Source organism: Rhinopithecus roxellana, chromosome 2, assembly GCF_007565055.1.
Source record: "Rhinopithecus roxellana isolate Shanxi Qingling chromosome 2, ASM756505v1, whole genome shotgun sequence".
In the NCBI taxonomy this organism is placed as follows: domain Eukaryota; kingdom Metazoa; phylum Chordata; class Mammalia; order Primates; family Cercopithecidae; genus Rhinopithecus; species Rhinopithecus roxellana.
In genome coordinates this window covers 144,298,964-144,319,884 of record NC_044550.1, presented here as the reverse complement: position 1 = coordinate 144,319,884, position 20,921 = coordinate 144,298,964, and the positions used below count along the sequence as shown (strand labels likewise).

Sequence of the window (20,921 nt, the reverse complement as noted above, 5' to 3'; positions counted from 1 at the left end):
CTTCTCCAGTTTGATAACAATTGAAAACCACTGTGGCCGGGCGCGGTGGCTCAAGCCTGTAATCCCAGCACTTTGGGAGGCCGAGGCGGAAGGATCACGAGGTCAGGAGATCGAGACCATCCTGGCTAACATGGTGAAACCCCATCTCTACTAAAAATACACAAAAAATTAGCCGGGCGTGGCGGCAGGCGCCTGTAGTCCCAGCTACTCGGGAGGCTGAGGCAGGAGAATGGTGTAAACCCAGGAGGCAGAGCTTGCAGTGAGCCGAGATCGCGCCACTGCACTCCAGCCTGGGCAGCAGGGCAAGACTCCGTCTCAAAAAAGAAAAAAGAAAACCACTGACTGATTTAAAGTCCAAAGTACTTATTTAAATGTGTAATTTTTTTTTTTTTTTTCGGAGACAGGATCTCACTTCTGTCACCCAGACTGAAATGCAGTGGCATGATTATGGCTCAATGCAGTCTCCACTTCTTGGGCTCAGGTGATTGTCCCACCTCAGGCTCTTTTTTTTTTTTTTTTTTTTTTTTAAGATGAGTCTCACTCTGTCACTCAGGCTGGAGTACAATGGCATGATCTTGGCTCACTGCAACCTCCGCCTCCTAGGTTCAAGTGATTATCCTTCCTCAGCCTCCCGAGTAGGTGGGATTACAGGCGTCCACCACAACACCTGGCTAATTTTTGTATTTCAATAGAGACAGGATTTCACCATGCTGGCCAGTATGGTCTTGAACTCCTGACCTCAGGTGATCCGCACGCCTTGGCTTCCCAAAGTGCTGAGATTACAGGCATGAGCCACCGCCCCTGGCCGTCCTCAGCCTCTTGAGTAGTTGTAGTTACAGGCACATGCCAACATGCCCGGCTGATTTTTTGTATTTTTGGTAGACATGGGACCTCGCTGTGTCTGGAACTCCTGAACTGAAGCAGTCTGTCTGCCTTGCCTTCCCAGAGTGCTGGGATTACAGGCATGAGCCACTGCACCTGGCCTAAATGTGTAGTTCTATGTAGAAGAACAAAGCAAATTGGGCTATAAAGGTTAAACAAAATGAAGTGTGATGGTGCTGAGAGTCTTCACGCGGCATACTTCCTGCCTTTCCTTGTGGAACTTCTCAGTACAAAAAATAAACAAAATCTCACTCAAGACTTCTTGGTCTCCAGCCCAGGACTCTTCCTAATTTATTGTATTATATTTCTTTTTATCCATGAGGACGTTCACATATGCCATCAAGGGATAGATAAATGTTTGTAAGTCTTGGGAGTCATGAAGTTGCACTGTTCTGTGACGTTGCATAGAACTGATTTCTTTAGAATTTCTCTTTTGCTAAGTGCCAAGTTCAGTTCCCATCATTGGAAGACCTAATTGATTCACTCATTTCTTCCTTCTCCTTTATTTATACCCTCCCTCCCTCCCTCCCATCTCTCCATCCCATCTCTCCATGTATCCAATTTTGATTGAATACCTGCCACGCTAGGTGTCAAATATGATGGTGAATAAGACAGATATGGTATCTGCCTACCCTCACAGGGCTTAAATCCTTTAAACCAATGTGAGATAATATGGAAGGGATTCTATACATTATTCTAGACTTATTAATAATACTGTAGGTGTGCCCACTTGGCTTCTGTCACCAGCACCATTGTTACCACCTATTTCTAGCAACAGAATAAACCTCCTTTTTTATTTCAACAAAATCTCAGCCTAAGCTTAATAAAACTAGGGTGGGTTTGGTTGAAGATAAAACAGTCCGATTCATGCCATTCAGCATAAAGTTCCTCTCATGCTACCTCTAGGTACCTTCTTATCAGCCCAACTTGAAAGCCACCAACCTTGGCCTCTGCTGTTGGTCTGACATGATGTCATATTTTGATAGTGTATGTAGCTATTATTCGTACATGCTAATGTCTCAGTGGTAAAGACAACTAGGCTAAATCTGTAAATTCAGGCCTCCAGTCCTCATAAACCACAGAAATGTTGGTTTGTATCTTTTCAGGCAGCTGCTTTGTATCTTTTCAGTTTCTAGCCCCAAAGCTCCCTGTCTGTGAGCCACTAGAATGGGACAAGGGATCCCACTTGCTAGGGTTTTCTCCAACTTAGTCCCAAAACCTGTATCTTTTACCTGATGTGTCCCAGTTGAGATGCAAAAAACAAAATAATAGCAGAAGTGACCCCTTCGTCCCCTAAAAAGGAGACAGGACAAAGAAATGTAAACACATGTTTGATTAGAGTTGTTTCTGCAAAATTTGGTTAACTTGAAATTATTTAATTATACTTCACTCCCTGTGGGGACAGGGGGAAATTCCCAGCATAATTTGAGACTAGTGGCACTTTTGCCTCTGGCAGATTTAAATGAGGAAAGTGACTGCATGCATGCACATCCGTGGCCACAGTCTTCATCAGCTCCTTTGTTTGATTTCTCTGTTTCTCACGGTGACTCTGCCTCGGTGATGCCTGCCCACGTGATGCAGTGACACTTGCACAGAGCCAGGCCCACTTGTGTTCTCCTTTGAATTGCCGGAAAGCACTCCAGCTGCTTTTGTATGGCCACACAGGAAACAGCCTAATCCTTAGAATAAAATTGATCCCTGGGTTTAGAGCTCAAGTTTTTAAAGTTTTTCTTCCTACATACATTGATACAGCCTATGATTCCCTTATTACCCCTCCATCTCGGTGGATGTCTCATGCTACTTCCTCTCTCCTCTCTTCTCTCTTCTCTAGCGCTGTCACCCATTTCCTAGTCAACTCAAGGCCAAGAATGAGACTTTTTAAAACCAGCAGGTATTCAGTAAACTGAAAAGATACGTAGAAAGGTCAGATAGAATGGGAATTGTCTAGCAGACGTATTTTATTTGGCCCTCACAGTGTTTAAAGGATTATTTTCTGGAATTGGAATGACTGGACTTTGTAGGTGCTTGCCCATTTTCCACAGTGACCCACCTTTGTTGTCTCTCACCCACACTCTGCTTCACATGTTTACATCACTGGCCTGTCCGTAGAGTCAGTCTGGTCCACTGTTGACTTCCGAGGCTTTTCCAATCTGCCTTCCTTGGGAATCTTTTGAGATGGAGTCTCACTCTGTCGTCCAGGCTGGAGTGCAGTGGTGTGATCTCGGCTCACTGCAATGTCCATCTCCTCGGTTGAAGCAATTCTCCTGCCTCCGCCTCCCAAGTAATGGGGACTACAGGTGTGCATCACCATGCCCAGCTAATTTTTGCATTTTTAGTAGAGACAGGATTTTACCACTGTTGGCCAGGCTGGTCTCAAACTCCTGACCTCAGGTGATCCACCCACCTCAGCCTCCCAAATTGCTGGGATTACAGGTGTGAATCACCGTGCCCAGCTTTCCTTGGGAATCTCTGTGTACAATTAGAATTCTAGAGTATTGGCTGGGCGCAGTGGCTCACGCCTGTAATCCTAGCACTTCGGGAGACCGAGACGGGCAGATCACGAGGTCAGGAGATTAAGACTCTCCTGGCTAACACGGTGAAACTCCGTCTCTACTAAAAATACAAAAAATTAGCCGGGCATGGTGGCGGGCACCTGTAGTCCCAGCTACTCAGAAGGCTGAGGCAGGAGAATGGCGTGAACCCGGGAGGCGGAGCTTGCAGTGAGCTGAGATCGTGTCATTGCACTCCAGCCTGGGTGACAGAGTGAGACTCTGTCTCAAAAAAAAAAAAATTCTAGAGTATTACAGAAGACTACTACTATTGCTATTTTGTAGGTGTCCCAATCACATGAGAGAGATTCTTAAAGCACATGAAAGATAGAAATACAGCACTCATTTACAGAAAGCATTTTAAGAAAATTAGAGTGATAGCTGGGAATGACATGATGCCCACCAGTGAATCTTACTAATTGACAAAAGCATTCAGCCTGCTATGTATAACTATGTGAATTTTGCTTGGGAAGTTGATTCTGGTTTGGAGCTTTAGCTTGTTCATAGGGTTCTTAGAGCTATAGGATGACTTGATAGTGAGGCTTTCATGTCCCTGTTCTCAAGTGTCAGCCTTCCTTTCCAATTCTTTGTTTCCATATTACCTCTTTTACCAAGTACAGCTGCACACGTCAGCATGGATGGATTTCACAAACATACCAGGAAGAACGAATCATTTGGACTATGGACACGTCTGCCTTTGGGGTTCACCTGACAGGTAGTGCTGAAATTGGAAGGCTCTTTCTCTTTTAATAAAATTCTCTCTTTCTCCCCCGTCCCCACCCCCCATTTTTCAGCAGATATATGGAGTGATCACTCATTTCAGACTGATCCGGATTTGCCGCCTGGCTGGAAAAGAGTCAGTGACATCGCTGGGACCTATTATTGGCACATCCCAACAGGAACGACTCAGTGGGAACGGCCTGTCTCCATCCCAGCAGATCTCCAGGGTTCTAGGAAAGGGTCACTTAGTTCTGTAACGCCATCTCCCACCCCAGAGAACGAGGTAAAACGGAGTGTCTTTTTACCGGCTTAGTAGAATAGATGTAACTTGTGGTTTCTCTTTACACTAGTTGCTTCTGCCCCAACAGGTCATCGAGGTAAGCTTTTTGATTATTGTGCATGTTGCATTTGAAATCTCAGTAATGCTTCCTCTTAGTAAATAGTGTTAATATCCATCTTTCAGGGATGTTTTTATTTTTTAATAGCTTTTGGTCTCTTGAAACACCATTCCAGGTACAGAAAGCAAGAGGGGCTGATTAATGAGAAGTGGTTAAGATTCCCTTGGGCTCACTGAGGCAGTACTTTACTCTGCAGGTAGCATTGCGTGGTGCTGGCTCCATAAAATAATTACACACGGAAGAACATCTCTTGGCCAGATGTATTGTAATTACTGTGTATCTTATTAGCCTTGGGCTCATTTGATAGCATGGAGAGAATGTCTGCAAGAATAACCCTGGAGGGCCCTCAGATGCTTAATTTCTGTTTTAAAAAATCTGTTTATTTAGCAGAAGTGACATTATTTTAGAAACAATTAGCAGCATAAATTTCTGCTGTCCCTGAGGAAGAAATCTGGATGTTTAAACAAAGAATTGAGGCATTAAAAAAATTTCATTGTGGTGTTTATTAGTATAGGGATCCCCGCAGTGAACCTTTGTGAATCCCGAAAGCGAACTATTCAAGAGAATTAGAGTTGGAAAAGGTCACAATTAAGTAATGACTTCTTGTGACCCCTGACACCCAAGCATTTCTGCCTCTTTCTGACCACAGTCCTTGGTTCTTTGAACAAGCCCATCTTCTTTTGCTTTGAGGCATGAGGGCATTGGAACTACCTGCCGAAGCTTCTTTATCTGTTTGCAACAGATATCACCCTTCCTGTTTTTAAAAGTAGATAATGTCTTGTTTCCTAAATCTTTGGGTACTTGTTCTTGTCTGGGAGGTTGTGAGTCCTATACTGTCATCACATTCCTGCTGTTAGAGGGCTTTGGCTTCTCATTTACCCAGCCTGGACCTCACATTCTCCAACTTGAAAGTGATGGGCTGGGGCAGCCATACCCTTATTGGTAGGCAAGGACTTTGGTTTACCTGTGCAATGCCGTGGTCATCAGGCACATGCTTCAGGACTGCTCAATGCCATTTAGGGCTTTGTTGCTTATCACTGGGCAATTTTAACAACTTTTTATTGAAGCATAATAATTCCTACTCCCTGGGCAATTTTTATTCAGCCTTTTGTTCATCTTGCATTAGGTGTGCTGGGGGATAAAGAACCAACACTATTTGAGGCCTCAAGGAGTTTGGCATGGAGAGGAGTCCTCTTTCTGTCCCCACCCAGTTGGGTCCTGGGATTCCCCCGTGCTACAGTGGGGGCCTCCCAGAAGCCGAGCCGGCCAGGATCAGTCTCTGTTCTCACTAAGGCACAGATGTGCTCTCCCTTTCTTTCTTGTAGACTTTTTCTCTTGACATCTCAGTTGGCAAGAATCTCTTTCTCCATTCCCCTACTCCAAGCCTATAACCATCTTCATTCCCCTATTCCAAACCTTTAACCGTCTTCCCAGGCAGAGTGTGTCCTATATATAGAGAACACCAGGGTGAGAAGGCACCATCTGGTGCCAGCATTTGTATGTTACAGGCAGGGACACTGAGGTACAGAGAGGCCAGTGACTGGTAGCAGCTCTGGGTCTAGAGCTCAGAGTTACTGAATCCTCCAAGATCCTAGGCCAGAGGTCTTCTCACTCAGCTTCCCTGGCTTTGGGATTTCAACCTGCTCTGCTTCCTCACTGTCCCAGTGAGGGGAGATTGGACTAACTTTGAGAGACAGTTTTTGTGCCGTGAATCTCCAGTCCTCTGCATCTGGCAGTGGTGAAGTCCTTTGTAAAGGCCACCTGCAGAGGCCCAGGCGCGGGTGTGTGGACTCCAAGGAGGGCATCCTGAGGCTTACAGAGCTCAGAGTTGTATTTCTTTGATTAATACGTTAGCCTTTTGTTTCCGTGATTTGGGCAGAAGTCTTGGGAAGAACGCAGCACAGGTGGGCGCTGGCTCTGGGGAAAACTGCCAGGTAGCAGAGTTCATCTCTCCCCTACCTGGGGCCCATTTTTGCCTACTCTTTCCCCTCTCTGTGCCTGCATCGTACCCCTGTGCTAACTAATGCCCAGGGCCCCTCCCAGGCTCAGAAGGACGCATCCTTGGCACCTCCTGCCCTGGAGTTCAGTGTTCCCCCAACACAGCCCTGAAGCTCAGCCTTCTCACTGCTCTTAAAGATCTGTTGTGGTTTTCAGGGTACTTTCCTAGACATCATTTCATCTGATCTTCTCAGGAGTCTCCTGGGGCAGAGAAGTCAACTGGTATGTTCTCCATTTAAGGAAAGAGGTAACTGATACTCAGTGAGTTAAGTAGCCCTCAGCTGGGGTTAGGGTGGGATGCATCCAGTTCCCTGACTCCAGACCCCAGGACTCTAGAGCCCCAGGACTCTGAGCATCTCCACCTTCTATCAGTTCCATTCCTCTCTTCTGCAGCTCACTGTGCCATTTGTATTGACAAAGGCTTATCCCTCCACAGAAGCTGGTTAAAGGAGCGTATTTTTAGGAGTTTCAGAGACAGGGACTCATATCCAGCACTCTCAGAAAGCAGCGGGGCAAAAGTCTTCAGGCTGACCTTTCACTTGTTCACATCATACACGTTTCTCCCCCTACATAAAGTCCTCCATTAAGTCAAAGAACCAAGCAGATTCAAAAGGAAATAAATAAGTCATAGAGGCAAAGAGATGAGCAGATAGAAGAGGAATAGGAGAATTGGGGAAAAGACTCAGCCTGCTGCATACGCCGATGTACAGACGCTGACACCAATATTAAACCAGGGGCATTAAGAGAAATCAAGTATTTACAGTCCAGGCTAATGCCTTAACTCTTCACTCCCTGTAAAACCCTTATGTGGTCAGGTGCTGTGGCTCATGCCTGTAATCCCAGTGCTTTGGGAGGCCAAGGCAGGAGAATCACTTGAGACCAGGAGTTCAGGAGCAGCCTGGACAACATAGCAAGACCCCATCTCTACCAAAAAAAAAAAAAAAGATTTTAAATTAGCCGGGTGTGGTGGTGTGTGCCTATAGCCCAAGCTACTTAGGAGGCTGAGGCAGGAGGATCACTTGAACCCAGAAATCTGAGGCTGCAGGTGAGCTATGATCACACTATAGCACTCCAGCCTGGACAACAGAGTAAAACCTCGTCTCTTAAAACACACAAACAAACAAAAAAACACACCAAAATCCTTATGTATCTGGTATTATAGTTGTCTTTCTCATTTTGCATTTGACACTGAGACACAGAGAGGTTGAGGAGTTTGGGCAAGACACATAGCTAATACATGGTAGAGTCAAGCTTGAGTTCAGGTCCCCTGACCCCTATTTCCACCCCAAACTTCACAATATCGTATGTCTGGGAGGCTTGGAGACTCTTGCATCCCTTTAACTCACCCTAAGGGAGGCTGTGTCACATGTGGAGCCTTCTAGAAAATGACCTCTCTTAATATCATTGTCTCAGGTGCTAATGACAGTTGAAGAGAAATGATTATATTTCTAACATCATTTCTTTGATTCCTAAATAGAATCTATTTCAAACAGTTTCAAAGCATGAGAAGAGAGCAAAATCTTAAGGGACAGAAGAAGCTTGTAATGTGTTGTGTTAGAAATGCATATTTTATTCAGCTTTTTTCTGAGCTGGCTTCAAAAAAAAAAAAGAGAATCAAATAACTAAGTGCTAAATCTGTTGACTAGGCTTCACAAAAGTTTAGAACTGAAGGCTTCCTTACAGTTTAAAAATTTTACATTTCACATTCCAAAGTTCACTCGGGAAGTGTTAAGCGCAGTGGATAATGTTTCCGCTGCATATGCCAGCAGTATTTTTGAAAGTTTATAAACTGGCCAGGAAGCATTTGCTGCTGAAATTTGGCACATGGTGCTCCTCCCCACCCAAACCATTTATTTGTTCCAAATTACCTTGCAAACTGCTTGAATGTTGAATTTTAGAGAGAATGGAGAGCCACACAAAATATTTTTATGAATATCCATTGGCCTGTGGCCAAGTCTTCCCGTCTTTTCAAGCGAAGGTGTTTTGGTCTTCCTAAAGAGGAAAGTATGGAGAAGGCGGGTCTGAGGCTCGAGAAAATGAATTGTTGCTCAAACTATGGTTTCCTCTTGGTCCTAAATCAGCCTGTTCTTATGAAGTGCTCATGGCCTCAGGGGCGGCGTGAGAGCCTAACCCCCCAGGAGGGTGCCAAGTGGAATACCTTAAGCCTGTGTATTCTCATATACATGTAGAAATAAGATGACAACATAAAAGGGCCGTTCTGCCATCATTTTTCTGAACTTTTTCACTCAGTCAAGTAATCATGACGTTGAGTGCTGGAAGGAATCTTGGAGCAGGACCTGTTGAATGTGTAGGCGGTATTTCTCAGCCAGTGAGCCAAGGAACGGTGCCAGGAGAACCTCTGGGGATCACAGAATGGGGTGGGGCCTGGGGACCTTTGCGTAAGCTCTCCAAGTGATTTTACGCTGAGTAAGTAGGACAACAGGTCCTCTAGTGACTATAGCTCCCCTATTTTTATTTGCATGTCACTTCCTCAAAAGTTATTTGGATTCACCTCGTTGTCTCCCCAGAGCTACTGCTCTTACCACATTGCTTTGAAAGCCCTCTATTCTGTCATGTCCCATTGTAGTGTTGTTAACCTGTAGTGTGTCACTTTCTCAGTAGGAAGCTCCTTGGTGGTCAGGACCTGTCCTCTTCATCGTGTACACAGGGCCCAGTACATGACGACATTCATTAACTATTTGCTGAATGAAAAAATAAATCAACCGCACAGCTGTTAGTTGATCTGTTGCAATGACAAAGCCGGCTCTAGAGCCCTCAGTCTCCTGGGCCCCTCTGCGTTGTGGTTTCTGCATTGCACTGCTGCTCACAGAGACTGATTTAATTGCACAAGCTTTTGGTAGTCTAGTTTACTAGTTTGATTTTTTAACTTCTCTGAATTATGTTTGTGTGATTAAATAAACCATGATGCTATAATCTTCTGATAGGGTGGGCAGATGGCTTGAGCCCAGGAGTTTCTCTACTAAAAATACAAAAAATTAGTTGGCATGGTGATGCATGTCCTGTAGTCCCAGCAACTCGAGAGGCTGAGGTGAGAGGATCACTTGAGCCCAGGAGGTGGAGGTTACAGTGAGCTGAGATCATGCCACTGCACTCCAGCCTTGATGACAGAGCAAGACCCTGTCTTAAAAAGAAAGAAAAACTGTACACATATAAATTGATAAAACACTTACTGACATTGCCTGCCATACTCCTTGGCATTCCAGGTTTTCTGCCATTTAGTATCAAGGCCACACTTAATGAAGGGTCAAGCCTTGACAAAATGGCATTGAGAGGCATGATTTGTAACTGGTTTGTATTCCCCAAACTGCTTTTTCCTTCGTGGAAAGAGTAGATCATAAGGAAACTCTCATTTGCAGGGCACCCTCAGGCAGCCAGTCCCTGTGCTACGAGCTAACATTCTAGATCTCACTCTGTCTGCACATTGATGGGAGGCCTTCTTAGTCCTGTTTGATGTGGGAGGGAGTTGAGGTCAAAGAGCAAGTGAGAACAGAGGCAGAATTTGAACCCCAGCATTCCAGTAGGCAATGTTTCTTTATTCATTTTCTGATGCTTATAACAGAATACCTGAAACTGGGTAATTTATAAAGATAAGGAATATATTTCATATGGTTATAGAGGCTGAAAAGTCTGAGGCCGAGAGACTGCATCTGGTGAGGGCCTTCTTGCTGGTGGGGACTCTGCAGAGCCCTGAGTGGGTGCAGGGCATGACATGGTGAGGGAGCTGAGCATGCCAGCTCTGGTCTCTCTTCCTCTTCTGATAAAGCCACCAGTCCCACTCTCGTGATAACCCAGTGAATCCATGGATGAATTAATCCACTCATGAGGGCAGAGGCTCTTAAAGACCCCACCTCTCAATACTGCAACATTGGTGATTAAATTTCTATGCGAGTTTTGGAATGGACAGACATTCAAACCATTGCATTGTGTTAACTTCAGAACTTCTCAAGTGCACACAGAGATGATATGATTATAGCTTCTGTCACTGCCACTGTGGAATGTTTTAGTGCTTTTCCTCTCTACCCAGTTCTCAGCAAGTTCAACCCTCTACTCTTGCCCCCTGGTTTGCATTTTGATACCACTTCATAGAGATTTTCTTGGCACCCTAGAGAAAGCCTCCTGGTAGGGACATACCCAGCCCCTGAGACTTCGTCTTTAAGAGCACTCTGTTGACATTGTCAAAGAATCAGCTCCATTGTTGGCCTTTTTTCAGCTGATAATGCATCATTTTTGTTTGCTATGCGGAATTGCTTTCCAAGACCTCAGAAGAGAAACATGAAAGAAGAAAACTCTCAGTAGTCAAGGTTATATGATTGGATTCCCTCCTTACTGGGTCCAGCCTCACACAGCTTCTGTGTGGTGCTCAAGGGTTTTGAGGAGTGCCATACCCCGGGCATTGGGTCAGTCCCCCTAGACACACTATCTCTGAGGAGCTAAGGCTCCAGAGCTCTCCCAGAACTGAGCAGGATCAAGTAATCAGAGAAAGGGGTGTTGCAGCCTGGGCAAGGTCAGGACAAACACCAGGAGGGTGTGCCAGCTATGACTGTGGTACCAGATGACCTTCAGCTGTGCAAGGCTTCAGCTGCATTGCCTGGAAGGCTACCAGGCTCATGGAAGCTTGTTGCTTGTAGAAGATGGTTCCTGTTGGTCCGTTACCAGCTCTTTCCCCATCTTTGTGTGTTTGTCTTACCTGAGGCATACTGTCCAAGTTGCCCTTTCCTCTTTTAATATTTTTCTCTTTGTCTCTCTTCTTCCTTCAGTCTCTCCCACCCCTACCCCACAGACTGCAGACTGGGGTGGATACAGACTTTCTGTAGAACCAAAGAATCTCTGTTGGGTTGTGCTTTTTAAAAAATTTATTAACTAAAAATTATTAGCAAAGCTTGTTAGCCAAATATAGAAAATATTCTCTCTTCTTAATTAAAAAAATGAGATGAATAGGCCATGTAATTCTTGAAATTTAAGACAAAGTGACTTTGTCTTTCATTGACTTTAATTTTTTGAAAAACAAAAATTATGGTCACTTATACATTGGAGAAAGTTGTCATCTTTGATGTAAATGAACGGTTTTAAATATAGAAGGAGAGAAAAGATCTTTGGCCCAGTCATAACACATATAACGCTGGTTTCCATTGTCCTTACTGAGTTTTGTGCTAAAGGATTTCTTTAGGAGTGCCTGTGTTAAGTTTTTGTAAAATCACTATATGGAGCCTTTATTTAAATCTATAAAAGGTGATTGTTGGACATTTGCCATCTAACTTGTGTTTCCATAACACGAGAGCTGGATTCTGACAGTCTTAGTACTGTTGTTAGCTTTTATTTTACAGATACCCTTATGTCCAAAGAGTAAATACATTAAAAATTCTAAAAACCACACACACATGCAGAGAATTGTTTTAATTAAGTACTGAAGACTTTTCTGAGTACTTGTTGTAGAAAATACTCTTCTTATACTCTCTGTAGTCTCAACATATAGGGTCTCTTGGGGATAATTTCTGAAATTCTTTTTGTGAGGTAACTTTTTTTTTTTCCTATTTCTTTATAAATTTCTCCACAAAGACACAATTATCTTGAGTCTTCCTAATTCATCATCTGAATATCCTTTTTTAAAGTTCAACTTAACATCAAATATTGCTCACATGTAAACAGTGATGACAATTTGAGGCCATATAAGCTTGTTTTCTTTTTGAAAAAGAAATTCTAGCTTAAAATTTTATTTTGTACTTGATATTTCAGGTCCTTATCTTGTGTCCTTATTAGTAACCCTACAGTGATCCAAACCAAAATTGGTCACTGGCCCATCTGGAAATATGAGGAAAATTGGGCATCTTTCTCTCAGGAAAACGTACGTGTACAAAACCCCGCACCCGTTTCAGGGGTTCACAGCTCCTCTGAGCTAACAGGTTAAGATTGCCCTAGGTTGTTAATTTTCTCTTCATAAAGACTGAACACTGCTTCTGGGGGTGGAGTGAGGGGAAAGGTAAGGGAATGGGCAACATTCCTGCCCTTTATTCATTAAGAGAAATTTTTTTTTAAATAAATACAGTGGTCTAAGTTCCTATTTTATTTTCAAAAGCTGTAGTTTAGGTGCCTAGACCAAAAATGAAAACGACACCACGTGTGCAGTAGTAATAATGGGTCTAAATTTTGCAATGTCGTTGCTCTCAGAGAGGCTTGCAGAGTTTGGTAAGTGCATGTTGCACCAGGTGCCATGGCTCATGCCTGTAATCCCAGCAGTTTGGAAGGCCTCAGTGGGAGGATCAGTTGAGCTCAGGAGTTCAAGACCAGCTTGGGTAGCATAATGGAACTCCCATCTCAACAAAAAAGTTTTTAAAAATTAGCCAGGTGTAGTAGCATGCACCTGAATAGTCCCAGCTACTCAGGAGGCCCAGGCGGGAGGATTGCTTGAGCCAGGAGGTCAAGGCTACAGTGAGCCATGTTTGGGCCACTGCACTCCAGCCTGGGTGACAGAGTGAGACCCTGTCTCAAAAAAAATTTTAAATAAAATAAATGCATCTTTCGACACACAAGACATTTAAACTTACTTTTTATCTGCTTTTAGTGGTTTTTTAAAACTGTCAATGTTGGGAGTAGAAGTTATGGGTCAGTATTCACTTCTCATTTTCAAAGAACTTCAGTTGAAAAGTGATTGAGCTGAAAAGTTTTGATGATTGATTTCTTTTTTTTTTTTTTTTTTTTTTTTCTGAGACGGAGTCTCGCTCTGTCGCCCAGGCTGGAGTGCAGTGGCATATCTTGGCTCACTGCAAGCTCCGCCTCCTGGGTTCACGCCATTCTCCTGCCTCAGCCTCCCAAGTAGCTGGGACTATAGCCACCCACCACCACGCCCAGCTAATTTTTTGCATTTTTAGTAGAGACATAGTTTCACTGTGTTAGCCAGGATGGTCTCCATCTCCTGACCTCGCGATCCGCCCGCCTCAGCCTCCCAAAGTGCTGGGATTACAGGCGTGAGCCACCACACCCAGCTGATGGTTAATTTCTTATACAAACAGATTTGCCTAACTAGTCGGTAAAGCAAATTCACAAGACTGTTCCTGAGTTTTATTAGCCTTGCTTGCTTATTTCCCCAAATCTTAGATTAAAAATATTTGATTATTCACTAGGCCTAGTAGAAAGAAAAGACATTTTCTCATTGTCTGAGGTGGATGGAGGAGTTGTTTGGATTTAAAATCAGTTATTGCAAGAGCTCTCCCAACAAGGCCAAGCTTCATGCCTTGCACTATAATTATGTTTAGAAAATCATTTCATGATCAAGGATTAATTTGTGAAGAGGCTTTTGTAGCAAAAAAAAAAAAAGAAAAGAAAAAGTAAGTAGAGCTTTTATAAATTAGAGGAATTTATGTTAGATTGTTTAGAGCTGTTTTTTGTTAGGTTAAATTTCCACCAAATGTTGATGTCAGTCTGTGTTCTTCACTAACCCTCTCTCCCCATCATTCTCCTTTTTTTCTTTAAATGAAAATATCTTGACTCCCAACTTTGGGGCCCTCAGCCAGTAGGCATGCCCTAGTTTGCAAACAAACACAGTACCCATCCCTCATTCCACCCCCACCTCCAGAAAACAGTTCTGTTTGGTTTATAGGGAGGAAATGGTTATTATGGAATTAGGTATGCTAGTTATTGAATACTTGGAATTATATTGTTTGCTTTTAAAATTACCTTAAGGAAATAACTTCACTGTCTGCTTCTAATAATGTTTAGTCATTTATTTGGTAAGTAATTAAAGCACCATCACTCTCCTGCCCTAGTCTTCAGGTGATAATCTAGACATAGAGGGTGTGAGCCAACAAGTTGCTGTTAGAGTTAACTTGTTCCCTAACCCATCTTGTGAATATCAATGCTAACAACAGTGTCTTGTGTTTTTTTTTTCTTTTCTTTTCTTTTTATTTAAATCAATGTGCTTTTTTCCTATGTGAATAATTATATGTCTAGAAACAGCCATGGAGTGATTTTGCTGTTCTGAATGGGGGAAAGATTAATAGTGACATTTGGAAGGCAAGTATATTGTCAGATCTTAGATCATTTAATATTTTATCCTTTCTGCATGGCTGTGGCTGTATATTTTTCTTCTTCGTGAATATCATGCATTCTGCAGGGACACAGTGATCGGGCTTCTTGCTAGGGGCATTCAGCTCACACTCCTGTTGCCTTTTTTTGGTGTCTCCCATTGTGAATGCCCCAGGTTCCCCGTTGTTTTGTAAGAACAGGCGTTTGCACCAGTCAGTATTCAACAGTCCTTGCATGCCTTTCTCTGCCTAAGCTCACATACACTCTCTGCCTCTTGCTGGGAAGACTTTTCTCCCGTTTGATATTTGAGGCAATGAATGGACTCCTCCCCCATTGTACATTAACAAGGTTCTGTTTTCCTCTAGGATTTGCATGCAGCCACTGTTAACCCGGACCCCAGTTTAAAAGAGTTTGAAGGAGCAACCCTACGCTATGCATCTTTGAAACTCAGGTAGGACATTAGAAGGACTGACCTGCTGTCAGTGTATAGCTTTGTGCAGACAGTTTGCAACAGAATTCTAAGTCCACTTTTCTGTTTTTCTGTCTAGAAATGCCCCACACCCTGACGATGATGATTCTTGTAGTATCAACAGTGACCCAGAAGCCAAGGTTTGTAAGAGACTTGCTTTCAGCCACCAGGTTATATTCTTAGATCCAAATAATGACTTTGGATAATGGCCCAGTTTTTACAAACCATCAACCCAGAGCCATTTAATAAGTAATTATCCCTCAATTCTCTTTCTTTCCTAATCTCCCTGACACTTGAAGAAAATCCCTAGGGTAAGTTAGGTTTGGGGGCGTTTCTAGAACCATCAAGACTCTGCCTATATCTCACTGCATCAGCTCTTTACACAATGTAATAAGTTACAATTATTGTTCAAATGTTTGAGCTTCAGAAGTCTTTAAAGATACACCAGGCTCTGTCTTGCAGAGCAATGGGAGAGGAGGCTAAACCGGTAGGGTATGAGACCCCTCCCACCTCCCTCCACCAGAGCAGCCTGATACCGTTGCCATTCCTGTCATAAACACAGATTGGAGAATTAGGTTTTATGATGGAAAACTGGGGACAGTGGGGGCAAACTTGTGTCCATTTTGTTTCTGGACTTCTGGTAGGGTGCTAACAGAGCCAGCTTTCCGGGCATGTGGCCAGTGCAGGTGCACAGGCCCCACAATGAAAAGGCCCCTGTGCGTGGGGATGAATGCTTCAAGGTTGCTGTCAAGAAATTCTTAATCTTTGAATTTGTATCTTAGAAGTCAAGTCCAACGGAACATCCATGAGGACTGGGCTTTGGATTACACACAGTCCTGCCACCCCCCAGTGTCCATGGGCGATTCTCAGCTTCTGGCCCCCTGGCATCCCAGGCCCTGCCAGACCTCCCTATCTCGCTCCCCACATAGAGATTCCTACTGCCCTCTACTGTGAAAGAGACATGGGTGTGAGCATGGGAGGGTTGGGGTCAAGTGCACACTCCCTGGGTATCTTGGGATGGAGCATGGTGGTGACCAACCCAGTCTGGGCTGGCAACACTGCTGTGTGTTCCGCAGGCAACTCAGTGGGGGTGAGTTTTTTGCCTACCCACAGTCCAGGCACTTAGCATGTTCCAGCACTGATGTTGCGATACATTTATGGGCCACCCATCTGTTGTGGGTTGAGATTGTGGGCCCATGGGAAGAGGGGATTCCTGGCTTGATTTCCCTGGCCCTGGTCAGTGCATGGTGCATCTGCCCAGCAGCTGATGGGAACAGGGACCCAGAAGCTGATGGTCTGTGTGCGTGTACCAAGATACTGGGCAGGGCCCTGAGTGTTTGTAAGGGTTTGCACTTACTCTACAAGTATCCCCGTGCCTGAGGGATTGTGACATTAAATAGCAATTAAAAAACACACTAACGGCCAGATGCGGTGCCTCATGCCTGTAATCCCAGCACTTTGGGAGGCTGAGGCAGGCAGATCAACTGAAGTCAGGAGTTCAAGCCCAGACTGGCCAACATGGCGAAACCCCGTCTCTACTAAAAATACAAAAATTAGCTGGGCATGTTGGCATGTGCCTGTAATCCCAGCTACTCAGGAGGCTGAGGCAGGAGAATCGCTTGAACCCAGGAGGCAGAGGTTGCAGTGAGCCGAGATCACACCACTGCACTCCAGCCTGGGTGACAGAGTGAGTCTCCATCTCAAAACAAAACAAAACAAAACAAAACATCTTAACAAGCCAAGAGAAAGTATACGGAAGAAAGGAAAAACCTTTGTTTTAATAGTTTTTATAGCATCTTCCCCCTGCTTTTTGAGGAGGGGCTGGGGCTTGCATTTTCATTTCACATATTTCATTTTCATTTACAAGTTATGCACCTGAACTTCTGGTGCTAACAACCATGGAATTCCACCTTGTCTACTTCAGCACCTTCCCCTCCCCTCCGCTTCACCCTCCTGTGCCGTGGAAGGAGAATGAATCTTCCCAGATTCTTTTTTGTTTGTTCTGAATCCCGAAGCAGATCTGTGTCTACAAATAACATTGCAAATAGGTTTTCTTAGCAGTTAAGAGGGGAACACCATACAGGTTCAAAACCTTGACTCCTTTGCCAGAAACTGCCATATTGCCAGTTGGTTCTGTAAGTATCTTAGGGCTCCCAGTAAAATCTCTGCTGCTTCTAGTCAAGTCAGCTTCGTTCTAAGCACAGCCAGTAAGATGATGGTCACTCTAGAGCCAATGGCTTTCTGAGCAAGTCCTTGGGCTGCTCCTAACATGCTCGGTCTCTAAAGATAAATTTTATGGTGAGGAACGCGGGTTGTGAACAACTTGCTTTGCTACTTGGTGTTTTACAAGTTGTATCAGCAAAGGCTGGAAGAGGAGCAGTGAGTATCTCTGTCCACCACCAAGGGCTAGGGCAGTGAGATATGTGGAGCCAGGGTGTGAAATTGACAAGGGGGAAAGCATGGAATGGAGATGGAATTGGTAATAGGAATAGGAGTACTGGTTCAATTAAAACCAAGTCAGTGGGTTGGGCTTTCTCTCTTTTCTCCTTAGGGCTGTATTGCTTACTGGATTCTTTATCTGCTACCTTTTTATTGCCAGCATGTCGATTTCAATGCCTGTTATGAGTCTGTTCATGTTAATAAGGAAGCTCAGCTTTGTCATAAGTTCCTAAAGCTGTGCTTAGTTCTAAACAACAACAAAAAATACATGCATTGTATTGTTTATCTGTGTCTTACTTTGTTCCATATAATATGTGAGGAGACCTTTAAGAACAAACAGTTTTTTAAAAAAAAAAAAAGGCACAGAAAATGTAAGAGAATAATCAGTGTATCAGTCTGGGCTGGAACAATACAGAGAGTAAGGAAAGATCAGCCTGGGGAGAATGAAAAACCCACAGCTTTTCAGATCACAGGATTTGCACAGCTACTAACATGGATTTGCAGGTGGGGTTTTCTGTGTGTGCCTCCTGGTGATTATTTAACTTGAGGATTCCTAGCATGAATGGAATGAATGCCTAGAAGGGCTCATCAGAATCTTTTTTTTTTTTTTTTTTTTTTTTTTTTTTTGAGACGGAGTCTTGCTCTGTCACCTAGGCTGGAGTGCAGTGGCCAGATCTCAGCTCACTGCAAGCTCCGCCTCCCGGGCTCACGCCATTCTCCTGCCTCAGCCTCCCGAGTAGCTGGGACTACAGGCGCCGCCACCTCGCCCGGCTAGTTTTTTGTATTTTTAGTAGAGACAGGGTTTCACCGTGTTAGCCAGGATGGTCTCGATCTCCTGACCTCGTGATCCACCCGTCTCGGCCTCCCAAAGTGCTGGGATTACAGGCTTGAGCCACCGCGCCCGGCCAATCTTAAAAGGACTTTTGCAAGCCGGTACAGTGGCTTACGCCTCTAATCTCAGCACTAAGAGCCCAGGAGTTTGAGACCAGCTGGGCAACATAGCGAGACCTTGTTGCTACAAAAAATTAAAAAAAATTAGCCGGGTGTGTGGCCTGTGCCTGTGGTCCCAGCTACCTGGGAGGCTGAAGTGGGAGGATCGCTTGAGCCTGGGAGGTAAAGCTGCAGTGAGCCATAATTGTGGCACTGCCGTCCATGAGAAGTCCATGAGTTCAGAGCTGACTTTAATGAAGACACATTGGAGGAGCTTCCGTCCCCCATGGGAGTCATTCCTGCCTGTTTTGTGTTGCCTGGGGGCCAGAGCCAGCACCTCAGAGGAAGAAGTGGCAAGACCTAGGCTTTCTGGATGTTCCAGCACCTTTGTAGAGTAAGTTATTCACTTTAGATGCCCCTTTACATTCTTTCAGTCCACCAAGAACCAGGGAACCGAGTGGCCCCCTCCCCCAAAAAAATCCTGACTTTAACAATAATATTTGATATACTATGGAATTCTAAATGTAGTCTGTGAGAAATGATTACTCAAAAAGTTTTTATAGAAAATATCTTCCTTACTCCCCACTTAAAACTTACATGCTGAAAAAAATAAAAATTATTTTCAGACTGTCAGGATGGGGACACTTCCAAATCCTCTTCAGCTACTCTGAATCTGGGCGTCTTAATCAGTTGTTCAATGAAACCTCTAGCAATGGCAATACAAAATTACCACACACACATGCACACGCACACACGCACACACATGCATATGCGCGCACACACACGCATACGCATGTGCACGCACACACATGCATACGCACACACGCACGCGCGCACACACACACTTCCCCAAAGAAGCAGTCTTTTTCTAACTCTGAAAATGTTTTTTGAACCTACCAAAATTTTTACACAGTAAAGTTTTTGTACTTGATAACCATGTATGTGTGTTTGTATACAATTCTGAGTTCCCTGTTTAACTTTTTATTTTGAAATAATTAGAGATTTGTAGAAAAGTTGGAAATATTGAGTTCTCATAGACCCTCTCACCTAACTTTCCCTAATATTAACTTCTTCATAATCATGGTACATCGGTCAAAACTAAGATATTAATATTGATATCATTTGCTATAAACTTTATTCACATTTTCTCATTTTTTCCACTAACATCCTTTATCTGTTCCAGGACCCAGCCTAGGGTACTATGTTGCATATAGTGAGCTCTTGAAAAATTATTTCACATGCTCCTTCCCTGTAGCCCTCGGCTTGGTCACTCTTGATTCCGTTATAATATTTCATTTAATTAATAGCACCGTAATGTGTCTAGGCACCTGCATCCATAGGAGCAGTTTTTCCCCACTACAGAGTAGAGCTACAACTTCATAAAAACAGATGACTGCTTTTTCGTTTAAATTATTGTTTTGGTATAGGTTGCTAAAACTGGTATTACTGGGGCAAAGGCTATCAGTTTTATTGCTTCTGTCACTTATTGCAAAATTACCTTCCAGAAAGCTTGTAGCAGCATATAATCCCATCAGTAATATCCCTAGAGTACTCCTCTTTGTCCACATCCCAGTTCACTCTAGGCTTTGTCATTTGTATTTATTTGTCTTAGTTTATTGCGTGTGAGCTACTAACCCTTAATTTTAAAATTTCCCCTTATTGGCCAGGTGTGGTGGCTCACGCCTGTAATCCTGGCACTTTGAGAGGCTGAGGTGGGCAAATCACAAGGTCAGGAGATCGAGACCATCCTGGCTAACACATGGAAACCCCGTCTCTACTAAAAATACAAAAAATTAGCTGGGCATGGTGGCGGGCGCCTGTAGTCCCAGCCACGAGGGAGGCTGAAGCAGGAGAATGGCATGAACCCGGGAAACGGAGCTTGCAGTGAGCTGAGATCATGCCACTGCACTCCAAGAGCCTGGGCGACAGAGCGAGACTCCGTCTCAAAAAAAGAGAAAAAATTTCCCCTTATTAAATTATCATAGACACAGGACATTTCCTATGAAACTCTGTTTCTGTCCATTCCTGGCTATTTTTTCCTCTTATTTTTCTATGCATTTTAAAAGTAAGATTTTTATTCAGAAATAATTATGGATTTATAGCAAAGTTGCAAAGATAGTACAGAGTTCTCATAGCCCCTTCTCCAGATCGCCATCATGTTGTATCCCTACAGAATCATAGTACATTTGTCGAAACAAAGAAATTAACATTGATTCAAAAGTATTAATAAACACTGTATTCTGATTTTACCAGTTTTTCTTCTAATGACCTTTTCTGTTCCAGGATCTAATCTAGGATGCCATATTCCATTTTAGTCTCTATGCATATAGTCATTCATTCATTCGTTCATTTATTTATTTTGAGATGAAAGCTCACTCCGTCGTCCAGGCTGGAGTGCAGTGGTGTGATCTCGGCTCACTGCAACTTCCACCTTCTGGGTTCAAGCAACTCTCCCGCCCCTGCCTCCCGAGTAGCTGGGATTACAGGTGTGCACCA

At 43.8% G+C, this 20,921-nt stretch overlaps 1 protein-coding gene across 13 annotated transcripts in view; it reads left to right on the top strand.

The window, feature by feature from the left end:
• APBB2 (amyloid beta precursor protein binding family B member 2) overlaps positions 1-20,921 on the top strand; it is a 427,787-nt gene that overhangs the window by 280,886 nt on the left and 125,980 nt on the right. For 6 of the 13 annotated variants that reach the window (XM_010384684.2, XM_030921821.1, XM_030921817.1 and 3 more), the window contains 4 exons: positions 4,226-4,434; positions 14,513-14,575; positions 14,953-15,038; positions 15,136-15,196. In XM_010384684.2, coding sequence (XP_010382986.1) covers positions 4,226-4,434; positions 14,513-14,575; positions 14,953-15,038; positions 15,136-15,196 — 419 coding nt within the window. Of the gene's footprint in view, positions 1-4,225; positions 4,435-14,512; positions 14,576-14,952; positions 15,039-15,135; positions 15,197-18,375; positions 18,820-20,921 lie in introns of those variants that run through there. The other 7 variants (XM_010384687.2, XM_010384677.2, XM_010384702.2 and 4 more) reach the window with 4 other exon arrangements.